The sequence below is a fragment of the Bufo bufo genome, chromosome 3, assembly GCF_905171765.1.
Source record: "Bufo bufo chromosome 3, aBufBuf1.1, whole genome shotgun sequence".
NCBI lineage: Eukaryota > Metazoa > Chordata > Amphibia > Anura > Bufonidae > Bufo > Bufo bufo.
In genome coordinates this window covers 162462600-162476434 of record NC_053391.1, presented here as the reverse complement: position 1 = coordinate 162476434, position 13835 = coordinate 162462600, and the positions used below count along the sequence as shown (strand labels likewise).

General features: G+C 44.5%; 1 protein-coding gene across 1 annotated transcript in view; it reads left to right on the top strand.

The window, feature by feature from the left end:
* The window catches only part of PRKX (protein kinase X-linked), a 143583-nt gene extending 133979 nt beyond the window's left edge, over nt 1-9604 (top strand). Inside the window, exons 7-9 of the mRNA XM_040423753.1 lie at nt 4504-4581; nt 6479-6608; nt 8857-9604. Of these exons, the coding sequence (XP_040279687.1) occupies nt 4504-4581; nt 6479-6604 (204 nt within the window). The 3' untranslated portion in view covers nt 6605-6608; nt 8857-9604. The remainder of the gene's footprint in view (nt 1-4503; nt 4582-6478; nt 6609-8856) is intronic.
* The last annotated feature ends 4231 nt before the right edge of the window (nt 9605-13835 follow it).

Genomic DNA, 13835 nt, shown 5'->3' with positions numbered 1-13835 from the left:
GTTATGTGGGGGATCTGTGGATGACTCTGTTATGTGGGGGATCTGTGGATGACGCTGTTATGTGAAGGACGCTGTTATGGGGGATCTGTGGAGGACGCTGTTATGGGGGATCTGTGGAGGACGCTGTTATGGGGGATCTGTGGAGGACGCTGTTATGGGGAATCTGTGGAGGACGCTGTTATGTGGGGGATCTGTGGAGGACGCTGTTATGGGGAATCTGTGGAGGACGCTGTTATGTGGGGGATCTGTGGAGGACGCTGTTGTGGGGGATCTGTGGAGGACGCTGTTATGTGGGGGATCTGTGGAAGACGCTGTTATGTGGGGGATCTGTGGATGACGCTGTTATGTGGGGGATCTGTGGATGACGCTGTTATGTGGGGATCTGTGGATGACATTGTTATGTGGGGGATCTGTGGATGACGCTGTTATGTGGGGGATCTGTGGATGACGCTGTTATGGGGGATCTGTGGAGGACGCTGTTATGGGGGATCTGTGGAGGACGCTGTTATGGGGGATCTGTGGAGGACGCTGTTATGGGGAATCTGTGGAGGACGCTGTTATGTGGGGGATCTGTGGAGGACGCTGTTATGTGGGGGATCTGTGGAGGACGCTGTTATGGGGAATCTGTGGAGGACGCTGTTATGTGGGGGATCTGTGGAGGACGCTGTTGTGGGGGATCTGTGGAGGACGCTGTTATGTGGGGGATCTGTGGAAGACGCTGTTATGTGGGGGATCTGTGGATGACGCTGTTATGTGGGGGATCTGTGGATGATGCTGTTATGTGGGGATCTGTGGATGACATTGTTATGTGGGGGATCTGTGGATGACGCTGTTATGTGGGGGATCTGTGGATGACGCTGTTATGGGGGATCTGTGGAGGACGCTGTTATGGGGGATCTGTGGAGGACGCTGTTATGGGGGATCTGTGGAGGACGCTGTTATGGGGGATCTGTGGAGGACGCTGTTATGTGGGGGATCTGTGGAGGACGCTGTTATGTGGGGGATCTGTGGAGGACGCTGTTATGTGGGGGATCTGTGGAAGACGCTGTTATGTGGGGGATCTGTGGAAGACGCTGTTATGTGGGGGATCTGTGGATGACGCTGTTATGTGGGGGATCTGTGAATGACGCTGTTATGTGGGGGATCTGTGGATGACGCTGTTATGTGGGGGATCTGTGGATGACGCTGTTATGTGGGGGATCTGTAGAGGACGCTGTTATGGGGGACCTGTGAAGGACGCTGTTATGTGGGGGATCTGTGGAGGACGCTGTTATGTGGGGGACCTGTGGAGGACGCTGTTATGGGGGACCTGTGGAGGACGCTGTTATGGGGGACCTGTGGAGGACGCTGTTATGGGGGACCTGTGGAGGACGCTGTTATGGGGGATCTGTGGAGGACGCTGTTATGGGGGATCTGTGGAGGACGCTGTTATGGGGGACCTGTGGAGGACGCTGTTGTGGGGGACCTGTGTAGGACGCTGTTGTGGGGGACCTGTGTAGGACGCTGTTGTGGAGGACGCTGTTGTGGGGGACCTGTGGAGGACGCTGTTGTGGGGGACCTGTGGAGGACGCTGTTGTGGGGGACCTGTGGAGGACGCTGTTGTGGGGGACCTGTGGAGGACGCTGTTGTGGGGGACCTGTGGAGGACGCTGTTGTGGGGGACCTGTGGAGGACGTTGTTGTGGGGGACCTGTGGAGGACGCTGTTGTGGGGGACCTGTGGAGGACGCTGTTGTGGGGGACCTGTGGGGGACCTGTGGAGGACGTTGTTGTGGGGGACCTGTGAAGGACGCTGTTGTGGGGGACCTGTGGAGGACGCTGTTGTGGGGGACCTGTGGAGGACGCTGTTGTGGGGGACCTGTGGAGGACGCTGTTGTGGGGGACCTGTGGAGGACGCTGTTGTGGGGGACCTGTGGAGGACGCTGTTGTGGGGGACCTGTGGAGGACGCTGTTGTGGGGGACCTGTGGAGGACGCTGTTGTGGGGGACCTGTGGAGGACGCTGTTGTGGGGGACCTGTGGAGGACGCTGTTGTGGGGTGGTTCTGTGGAGGACGCTGTTGTGGGGTGGTTCTGTGGAGGACGCTGTTGTGGGGTGGTTCTGTGGAGGACGCTGTTGTGGGGTGGTTCTGTGGAGGACGCTGTTGTGGGGTGGTTCTGTGGAGGACGCTGTTGTGGGGTGGTTCTGTGGAGGACGCTGTTGTGGGGTGGTTCTGTGGATGGCGCTGTTGTGGGGTGGTTCTGTGGATGGCGCTGTTGTGGGGTGGTTCTGTGGATGGCGCTGTTGTGGGGTGGTTCTGTGGATGGCGCTGTTGTGGGGTGGTTCTGTGGATGGCGCTGTTATGGGGTGGTTCTGTGGATGGCGCTGTTATGGGGTGGTTCTGTGGATGGCGCTGTTATGGGGTGGTTCTGTGGATGGCGCTGTTATGGGGTGGTTCTGTGGATGGCGCTGTTATGGGGTGGTTCTGTGGATGGCGCTGTTATGGGGTGGTTCTGTGGATGGCGCTGTTATGGGGTGGTTCTGTGGATGGCGCTGTTATGGGGTGGTTCTGTGGATGGCGCTGTTATGGGGTGGTTCTGTGGATGGCGCTGTTATGGGGTGGTTCTGTGGATGGCACTGTTATAGGGGATGTGTGCTATGACACATAGGGCCATTAGGGGGGCCAGCATAAGACACACATATAGCATCTTATGCTGGTCCCCCTCATGGCCCTATGTGTCCCCTCATGTGTCCTAAACTGCGCACATAACTGGCTTTGTGTGTAAAGTATTTTACTACTGTCTGAAACAAGCTCTCTCCTATGGATAAAATGGCCAGCCTCTGTACTCACTTTCACTATGAATGCACGGTAGCGAGCGGGCCGGCCGGCGCGTGACTGACGTCACTTAGTTACGCTTCTCCCACTTAATTCAGGAAGCAGGAGCGTGACTAAGTGACGTCAGTCACGCGCCGGCCGGCCCGCCGGGCCCGTTCGCTGCCGCTCGCTGCAGTGCATTCATAGTGAAAGTGAGTACAGAGGCTGGCCATTTTATCAATAATACAGAATGCCTAGTACAATAGGGCTGGAGGGGTTAAAAAAATAATTTAACTCACCTTAATACACTTGTTCGCGCAGCTGGCATCTCTTCTGTCTTCATCTTTGCTGTGCACAGGAAAAGGACCTGTGGTGAGTTCACTACGCTCATCACATGGTCCGTCACATGATCCATCGCCATGGTAAAAGATCATGTGATGGACCATGTGATGAGCGCAGTGACGTCATCAAAGGTCCTATTCCTCAAAGAAGAAGACAGAAGAGAAGCCGGGCTGCGCGAACAAGTGTATTAAGGTGAGTTAAATTATTTTTGATTTTTTTTTTAACCCCTCCAGCCCTATTGTACTAGGCATTCTGTATTAAGAATGATATTATTTTCCCTTATAACCATGTTATAAGGGGAAATAATACAATCTACAGAACACCTAACCCAAACCCAAACTTCTGTGAAGAAGTTCGGGTTTGGGTACCAAACATGCAGAATTTTCTCACGTGCGTGCAAAACGCATTACAATGTTTTGCACTCGCGCGGAAAAATCGCGCATGTTCCCGCAACGCACCCGCATCTTTTCCCGCAACGCCCGTGTGAAACGAGCCTAAGGGTACTTTCACACTAGTGTTATTCTTTTCCGGTATTGATTTCCGTCCCAGGGGCTCAATACTGAAAAAAAGATCAGTTTTATCGTAATGCATTCTATATGGAGAGCATTCCGTTCAGTATGCATCAGGATGTCTTCAGTTCAGTCCCTCTTACGGTATTTTCTCCGTCCTAAATTCCGGAATGCCAGCATTATTTTCCATTGAAATGCATTAATGCCTGATCCGGCACTAAGTGTTCTGGAAAAACTGAACCGGTTTCCTGGTCTGCGCATGTGCAGACCTTTAAAAATGTGAAAAAAATAAATACTGGATCTGTTTTTCCGGATGACACCAGAGAGACGGATCTGGTATTGCAATGCATTTGTGAGAGGGATCCGTCTACAAATGCTATCCGTTTGCACACGGATTTCTGGATCCGGCTGGCAGTTCCGGCGATGGAACTGCCTGCCGGAATCCAACAACGCAAGTGTGAAAGTAGCCTAAGATTGCCTAGTCTAACTTTACACAACGCATTTGCTGATTTAGTTTTACTCCAAAAATGTGCCAAATCTTTGGTGCATTTTTGGGCACACAATGGTGCATTCCTTTCCACTAAGTCATGCCTCCTTGTCAAGTGAGTCATAAGAAAAGTCTAAAATACTTAATAAATGTGTTGCCAAGCACATATGCCAGTTGTTTGGTGTATATTGCTCCAAAGTTCTGGCGCATTTTATTTAGTATATCTGCCATAATGTATGTGTGTGTGTGTGTGTGTATATATATATATATATATATATATATATATATATATTATATTATATTATATTATATTATGTACTTTTTATATAAAACAAAAAACTATCATGTTAATGAAAATGTATGTCTGACTTTACAGAATGGAGCAGAAGATGTTAAACGTCACCGGTGGTTTAGGTCTATAGACTGGGATGCTGTGCCGCAGCGAAAATTAAAGGTGCAATAAAAATGTAACCGTATACTCTGTAATGTTAATGCGTGTTCACAATACATTTCCACACCACGTTTGGCCTGGGCACAGAGTATCCTTTTAGCATATAGCAGTCCAGTATTGGCATACCTTTTTTATTGTAATCCTTAGAGAGGAATACAATAATAAAAATGAGTATACTGCATCATATGCATTTTTTAATACTGTGGGTTCCTATGGGCGATGTGTTCTGCTCAGTGGCGTAACTAGAGTTCTATGGGCTCCAGGTCAAACTTTGGATTGGGGCATCCCACCCCCATTACCCTGCCCCCCTTTTACCTTTTTGCCCCCCTCTCTCACTGTATATATTTCATTTTTTGCCCCTCTCTCACTGTATATATTTCATTTTTTGCCCCTCTCTCACTGTATATATTTCATTTTTTGCCCCCTCTCTCAATGTATATATTTCATTTTTTGCCCCCTCTCTCAATGTATATATTTCATTTTTTGCCCCCTCTCTCAATTTATATATTTCATTTTTTGCCCCTCTCTCAATTTATATATTTAATTTTTTTGCCCTCTATATATTTCATTTTTCCCCAAGTAATGAATGATTTGCTGCCAGACTTCCAGTGCCCTGCCCTCGTATGACCCCCCTTTCTGAATCCAAGGTTAGGTAGTTAATTATTTGCCGCCACTGCCAGGTGCCCCCTCTCCCCCCCAGTATGAAGCTAGTGTGGACATACAGAAAAAAAAAAATATAATACTTACCTACTCTGTTCCGCTCCGTCCGTCGGTCTGTACTCGTGCTGCCGGCTGTGGCCTTCAGTGAGGTGTCAGACTCTGCGCAATCCCGTCATACGCTCTCTGCGGCGCCGTGTCATTCCATAATCCTGTGATCCCGTGAGACACGTGACCTCAGCGCCTGGTCTCGTGCTGTCCCAGAATGAATTGACAGTGTGTGAGTCTGGTGGCGCAGCGCCGGGCGGAGAGTGTATGGGTGGGTTTGGGTTTGAGGATGTGCGCCGTAGCGCAGCCAGCAAATTAAGTAGGCTTTGATGGCGACTGGCCATTAAAAGCGCTTGCGGGTCTGTGGACCCGCCGAGCCCGGTCACAGTCGCACTCTCTGCAACCGCAATTGTTACGCCCCTGGTTCTGCTGTATGCCTATAGAGCAACATGTACTGCAGTTGCCCATTATAGGTATACAGTATGTCAGATTACACTAGTCAAGTATATCTCGGATGAACAGAGCCTTAGGCCTCATCCACACAACCGTATGTATTTTGTAGCTCGCAAACCGCAGATCCACAAAATTCGGATACCAGCCATTTGCATCCTACAATTTCCACGGGCCTCATTGTCAAAATGCCTATTTTTGTCAGCAAAACGGACAATAGGACATGTTTTGTTTTCTTGCAGGCCGGGCCTGTGGACATACGGATGATAGCACATGGTTGAAAAATAATTTTTGAAAAGAATGGGTCCGTATCCATTCTGCCTTAAAAATTGAATAGGATGCGGGGCAAAAAATACAGATGTGTGCATGAGCCCCAAATGTGTAAAATTGATTTCATAAGTTGTTTTTACAGGCGCTACTATTCTTTCCCAGTACTGCTGAATAATACTGTTTCTGTAAACTTGCTTCAGTGTAATATAGTATATATAGCAGGTAAATTGTACCTAAATCGGAGCAAAAGGAACAAACACAATTTAAACCGGAAATTCAGACAATCCCCACAGTCCCACTGATACCCTTGTATTAACTGACTGAAATTTCATCACTTTAGTACATCAAAAAAGGTATAAAATTTACCTTTAGAGGAGTCGGAGCATGATTTTTGTGCTACAGCGTTCCATACCGACATTTTGAATAAAATAAAGTAGGTATACTTTTTTTTAATGATATGTCTTCCTCTCTTCAGCCTCCTGTAATGCCAAAAGTATCCCATGAAGGCGACACATCAAATTTTGAAGCTTATCCTGAAGACGATTGGAACAAAGCCCCCCCTGTATCGCCAAAGGACTTAGAAATGTTTAAGAATTTCTAAAGTGGTAAGTTTTCTAAAATTCACGATCTACTAGAAGCACTATACTGTGACATTCCTTTAATCCAACAGGTGACATATTGTCACATTTGTAATGGACATTATAAAGATATGCAGTTCATTTCTGGGCACCAGTCCATAGAAGGGATGCCCTGGAGCTGGAGAGAGTACAGAGGAGAGCGACTAAACTCATAAGGAGCATGGATGATGTTAGTTATGAAGAAAGATTAAAATAAATTTACCAGTATTTCATGTCTAAGGGAGAGCATGATTACCGTAGATTGCTTTGTACAAAAAATATGGTAAACCGCTGTTCCATGTAAAATCCTCTCCGTCTGGAGAAGAAAATGCTCATTCTCCAGAGGTGTCAACGCTTCCTTCGCGTAAGAACTATAAATCTGTGGAATAGTCTACCTCAGGAAGTGGTCACAGCAAGAACAGTGTACGGTTTTAAAAAGGGCTTGAAGGGATGAATTCTTTAAATGAAATAGCATTAAAGGGGTTGTCTCACTTCAGCAAATGGCATTTATCATATAGACAAAGTTAATACAAGGCTCTTACTAATATATAGTGATTGTCCATATTGCCTCATTTGCTGGCTTGGTTTATTTTTCCATCACATTATACACTGCTCGTTTCTATGGTTGCGACCACCCTGTAATCCAGCAGCAGTGGCCGCCTCTCTGCTCGGGTGGCCGAGACCGCGTGAGCGCATATAGGCATGCATGCACTGCAGCTCCCGTCCTTGACGCCTCGTAGCTGCGCTCCAGTGGTGGCCGTAAGTGCCTTGTATTAAAGGGGTTGTGCATGCCATTAGGGTAGGTCATCAATATCAGATCGTCAGGGGTCTGACACCCGGCACCTCCACCGATCAGTTGTTTTAAGAGCGCTGCTTCCTGTTCATTATACTATGCTTTGTCTCCCCTGTAGCGGTGGTGTCGTGTAATTACTGTACAAGTACTTTCTCCATTCAAGTGATTGGAGCAAGTACTTGTCATTACACTGCACTGCTGAATCTTCCTAGACAACGGGCAGTGTAATAGCTGATTGGCGGAGGTGTCAGACCCCCACCAATCTGATATTGATGGCCGATCCTGACGATCATCAATATGTATGGCCTGCACAACCCCTTTAACCTTCTTTACATGATAAATGCCATTTGCTGTATTGAGACAACCCCTTTAACCCTTTGGATACCAGAATTTTTTTATTTTTTTTTGCGTTTTCAATTTTCTTCCCTATTTTCCGTGAGCCATAACTTTTTTTTATTTTTATGGTCACATAGCTGTATGAGGGATTATTTTTTGCTGGCAAGTTGTACTTTCTAATGCCATAAAATGTTGTGGGAAGCGGTAAATAAAATCCAAATGGGGTGGAATTGGAAAATAAACATAATCCCTGTGTTTGTTCCCACGGCGTTTTGTTTACGGCAAAACTGACCCATTCCCCTTATTCTCTGGGTCAGTACGATTACAACGATACCCCATATGTATAGGTTCTTTATGTCTAAATAGGCAGTGTAGGTCTTTTTTATATCACCATATTCTGCCCCCCATAACTTTTTATACTTATGTCTACTGAGCTGTTTAGGGGCTAATTTTTTGCAGAAAAATCTGTACTTTTAATTGATACCATTTTGGAGTTTGCGTGACTTTTTGATCACATTTTATTACATTTTTTGTGGGTAAAAGAAGCAATGAAAAAATTGCAAATTGGTAATTTTGACCCTTTTTTCCGTTACGCCATTCTCCATATTGGATTTTTTATTTTATTTTGAAAGTATGGGCATTTTCGGTCGCGGTGATACCCAGTATGTATTTATTGTTATTTAGCTATTTTTTAATTATACGGAAAGGGGGGTGACATATTTTTTTTTCCATTTCTTTGTGATCATTATGTGCCTCATATATGAGCTTATTAAAAAAATATATATATTTTTAATTTTGGTTTATCAAGAATTTCTTATTAGCTTATTTTGCTCACTTTTGGCTCATTTCTAATCCTGGCCTGCCATCTGGTGGCCAAAATAAGAATTGCAGTTTGTATACTGTTAGCTTACTCAGTAAGGCTACCAGTATTCAGCGCAACTACCTATGTACGGCGCTGGTAGCCTAAGGGTTAAATGGTGCCAATACAACTTGTCTTTATTTAGAACAATAACATATATAATTGTATTTTCTGCGTCATTCAGTTCTTATTGTTTTTTGTGTTATCCCAAATATCAAGATTTACCTTTTTTTTTCTCCTTTCTATAGAGTCTGCAAAATCCCGAGCTGGGACATGATGTTAACATGAGCAACTGTGAAGGCTGAAGCCTCAGTACAAACAGAAGATACCTCTGATAGACACGATCAAAAGAGCAACAAGCCATTGACCTTTCTATTAGATTGGAGAGAGTGCACAATTTCAACGATGACAGGAACATTCCAGTACCCAGAGTCCTTTAGTACTAGAACATGTGATGATGTTGGCTTGACCGCCAACCGTAGCGCGAGATCAACCCTGCATCTTCTGATGGACAATGCAGCATGGTCACGGACCATTTGGATACATGGACTGTTTTATGCCATTATCCAGCTGTGACAGTTCTGCTACTACAGCTTTATTAGTAGATTTGGCATTAATGTACTTGTACTAATTAGGTGCGGAAAGGGAATGTATTTTGACCCGGGCATAGACGGTTTTGTGTATTATACAAATCATCAGTTTGCTATTTGTAAAATATATTCATGGCTGATCCGCCCCCCCCTTCCCATTCACTTCTGTTTAAAATATATGCAGCAAAAGCTCAGTAATGAAGAAGCACAGGCACATTTTGAAACAGTAGTTGGACCATTACTTAAAAGCATTGCCGAGCTTCAGGGCCTTTTCCTTGGCACATATCGTACTTGAATATTATTAATAGCTTTCATGTAGGAAAGTTCAGTGCCGACCGCATGTAATGTGTGACAGGTACTTGTCTAAGCTTAAGAAATTACCTTATTTCACCATTATTTGTTCCAATTAGTAGAATAAAAGCACGGTTAAGACTATCTGCGCCCATAGGGTATTGGGCATTTTACAAATCTCATCTTCGATTTTCAGCGTAGAAATTTCACTGCAGATTTTCATTATACAGGGTAAAATATCCACATATGTGCATTTGTGTTGATTAGTCCCCCTCTATTTATTGTGACTCTGAGGAGGACTGACAGCAGGGGGAGCGCTAGGCACTGCATTGTGGCACTGTTCTGGATTTTATCTTTATCACCATAAGATCTGGCAATTAATGGGGTTCTCCTGGATTTTATAAAAATACTTAAATATTACTTTGTTATAAATACATTCCCAAATGCCTTTCATTAGTTATAATGGCTCATTTTGTCTAGGGAGCAATAGTAAGGACAAAAAAAATGGCTGCCGTCCTATTGGTACACACAAAACCTGTCCTAATCACACAACTAAAGTTACTTCAGAAAACTGAGCTAAAGAGCTGCCTCCTCTCTTCTTGTCAGGGATTATGATCCTGAATACAGCTGAAAAGATCTTGAGCTGAATCTCCGTAGGAATGGAGTTTATGAGGAGAAATGAAGTACAGAGGAGAGTGGTGGTGTAGCTAATGAGCAGCAGCACTTGTATACAGTCTCCATTACCACAGTCTGTCCTGTCCGTCCTCTCTGTACTTCATGTCTCCTCAAGAACTCCATTCCTGCAGAGATTCAGATGAAGATCTTATCATCTGTATTCAGGATCACAATCCCAGACAAGTAGAGCAGAGAGGAGGATGAGGCAGTTGTTTACCTCAGCGTTGTGAAGTAACTTCTCCTCCTGTGTGATTAGGACAGGTTTTGTGTGCACTAATAGGACAGCGGCTATTTTATTTCTCCTAATAATTTTTCCATAGACAAAATGTGCCATTATAACTAATGAAAGATATTTGGGAATATATTTATGATGAAGTAATATTTAAGTATTTTCAGTAATTTTATTTAGTTAATTTCCCGAGAACCCCCTTTAACCTCCAAACAGGCCAATCCCCGGCTGCGACCCAGCACTGCCACATGTCTTCTCCAGCACCTTGTGCTGCCCTCTCTTCTTTCCACTCAGTTGTCATCAAATGTGTCCAAGAGAGTGAAAAAAAAAAAACGGTTCTGTTTTCAGAATGTCAAATTTCCCAATTCATCCAAAGCCTGATCTTACTTCCCTGAGCGTGTAGGGGGGGCTTTTTTATCTCCTTGTGGAAAGCACACAGTATCTGTATATAAAAGAATATAATGCGACCATGAGCACAAACCCTGTGCTGAGATGTAAATGTTTCTACTTTGCAAAGTTTGAGTTTTATTTTTTAAATATTTGTTTTCAGGGCTTTGGTCAGACACGGGCTATACTGCAGGTTTTTCAGTTTTTTTAAAATTTGTTTTACTAATGTATACGATACATTGTTTTATGCCTGTAAATATACAGTTTATAAATGAGCGTGCCTGAGAAATTTAAAGGACTTGTCCAGGGCATGAAAAAAAAAGAGTCTGCGTGACTATAGCATTGGCAATAACTGGAATTGTAGCTCATCCTCACTCATTTGAATAGGATTGAGCTGCAATACCAGACAAAAGTGGCGCTGTTTCTGGGGGAAAAAAAGACTCTCTTTTCTATTCCTGTACAACCCCTTTTAAAGTGAACTATCTGAGCTAACTAGAATCAAGACAAGGCACTTTACAGTTTGTTTATTGCATTAAAGAAATTTTTGGTTTAAGGTACTTTCAGTCGATGGCACAGTGGGCAGTCCGCGCCATAGGTCACTGTGCTTTTCAGTTAACTTTTATTCAAGTTAAAAAGCGGCTAAAGTGAGATTACAATCCTGATACTTGCATTGTCAAGTTTAGTAGCTACTTTGTATCAATCGATTTAATAAAGTTGTTAAACTTGTGACATTTCCGACACTTGTGAATAAACAGACTCTGCGCTTTAGTTTGCTGGTTGTGTTCCACGACATAGTGTTACATACAATTTCCGGTATGTTTTTCTGTTTCCCTAAATTTCGGTCACTTTCCGTCATCTCATTGTCGTTTTCTTATTTTATTTTTTTTCATTTTTTTTTCCTCATTATTTATTAAAATGTGCAAATGATCATCAATACAACAAAGTGAAATGTTTTCACTGTGCTGGTTATTTTTCATTATGATTTTCTCAAAGATATTTGGATAAAAGGGATATCACTTTATTAGGTTCTAGCTCATGTTAGCAAATATAAATTACCGTATTTTCCGGACTATAAGACGCTGGCTAAAAAATGCTTCTTATAGTCTGGAAAATATGGTCAGACTGCTTTCTTAACAATCTGGCAGAACATGCATGCAGCGCTCTGCTGGATCGTTGAGAGAGGTGTGCGTCTGTACATTTCTATCTCTCCCTGCCTGACACCAATCTGTTTGAGATGTGCAGACAGGAGAGGAGGCTGAACAATTGTTTAGCACATGCAGCCCCGCAGAGGACTGGTAAGTAAAAAAAAATACCTCCAGCCGAAAGTCTCTGCAAGCTGAAAGCTCTGTACATGCAAGGACCTTCGATGATGTCATTGGTGGGCGGAGCCAGGCAGGAAGTACAGAAAAATGAGTGAAGATGTACCCGATGAAGTGTACCCTATGTGTGTGTGTGTCAGTGCATGTATCCAAACTGTGTGTATGTAGCATAGCTGTTCTTGTGTGCATGTAGCAGAGTTGTGTTTGTGCATTTAGCAGACCAGTGTGTGTGTGAATTTAGGCTAGTTTCAAACTAGCGGCAAGGAACTCCGGCGGGTGAACAGCCTGTCTGATCCGTGCTGCCGCTAGTGCACACATTCCCCCGGACTACCGCTCCGGCCCCATTGACTACAATGGGGGCGGGCGGGAGTTCCAGCGGCAGCACAGCAAGCACGCAGCCATTATAGTCAATGTAGTCCAGGGGCACGCGTGCAGCACGGATCCGACAGGCTGTTTACCCGCCGGAACAGCCTGCCGGAGTTCCTTGCCAGTAGCGTGAAACTAGCGCATAGCTATGTGTTTGGGGGCATGTAGCAGGCTGTTTGAGGTACAGTCATGTGAAAAAATTAGGACACCCTTTGAAAGCATGTGGTTTTTTGTAACATTTTTAATAAATGGTTATTTCCTCTCCGTTTCAACAATACAGAGAGATTAAAGTAATCCAACTAAACAAAGAAAACTGAAGAAAAGTCTTTTCAAGATCTTCTGTAAATGTCATTCTACAAAAATGCCTATTCTAACTGAGGAAAAAGATAGGACACCCTCACATGTATTCCCTCTTAAATTGGCTCAGATCTCACACCAGGTGCACATAATTAGTAGATCAATACTCTGCATGTTGAATGAGGCTTGCCCTATTTAAACCTCAGACATTTAGTTTGGTGTGCTCCTGACTGTTGAAGTGAGAGTGAGCACCATGGTGAGAGCAAAAGAGCTGTCAGAGGACTTCAGAAAAAAGATTGTAGCAGCCTATGAGTCTGGGAAGGGATTTAAAAAGATCTCAAAAGATTTTGAAATCAGCCATTCCACTGTCCGGAAGATAGTCTACAAGTGGAGGGCTTTCAAAACAACTGCCAACATGCCCAGGACTGGTCGCCCCAGCAAGTTCACCCCAAGAGCAGACCGCAAGATGCTAAAAGAGGTCTCCAAAAACCCTAAAGTGTCATCTCGAGAACTACAGCAGGCTCTGGCTACTGTTGATGTAGAAGTACATGCCTCAACAATCAGAAAGAGACTGTACAAGTTTAACTTGCATGGGAGGTGTGCAAGGAGGAAACCTTTGCTTTCCAAGAGAAACATCGAGGCCAGACTGACATTTGCCAGAGATAAAGTTGACAAAGACCAGGACTTCTGGAATAATGTTCTTTGGACAGATGAGTCCAAAATTGAATTATTTGGACACAACAGCAGAGGACATGTTTGGCGTAAACCAAACACAGCATTCCAAGAAAAGAACCTCATACCAACTGTGAAGCATGGAGGTGGAAGTGTCATGGTTTGGGGCTGCTTTGCTGCAGCAGGACCTGGTCAGCTCACCATCATAGAATCCACGATGAATTCTACTGTGTATCAGAAGGTGCTTGAAGAACATGTGAGACCATCAGTTAGAAAATTAAAGCTGAAGCGGAACTGGACCATGCAACATGACAATGACCCAAAACATACTAGTAAATCAACCAAAGATTGGCTGAAAAAGAAGAAATGGAGAGTCCTGGAATGGCCAAGTCAAAGTCCAG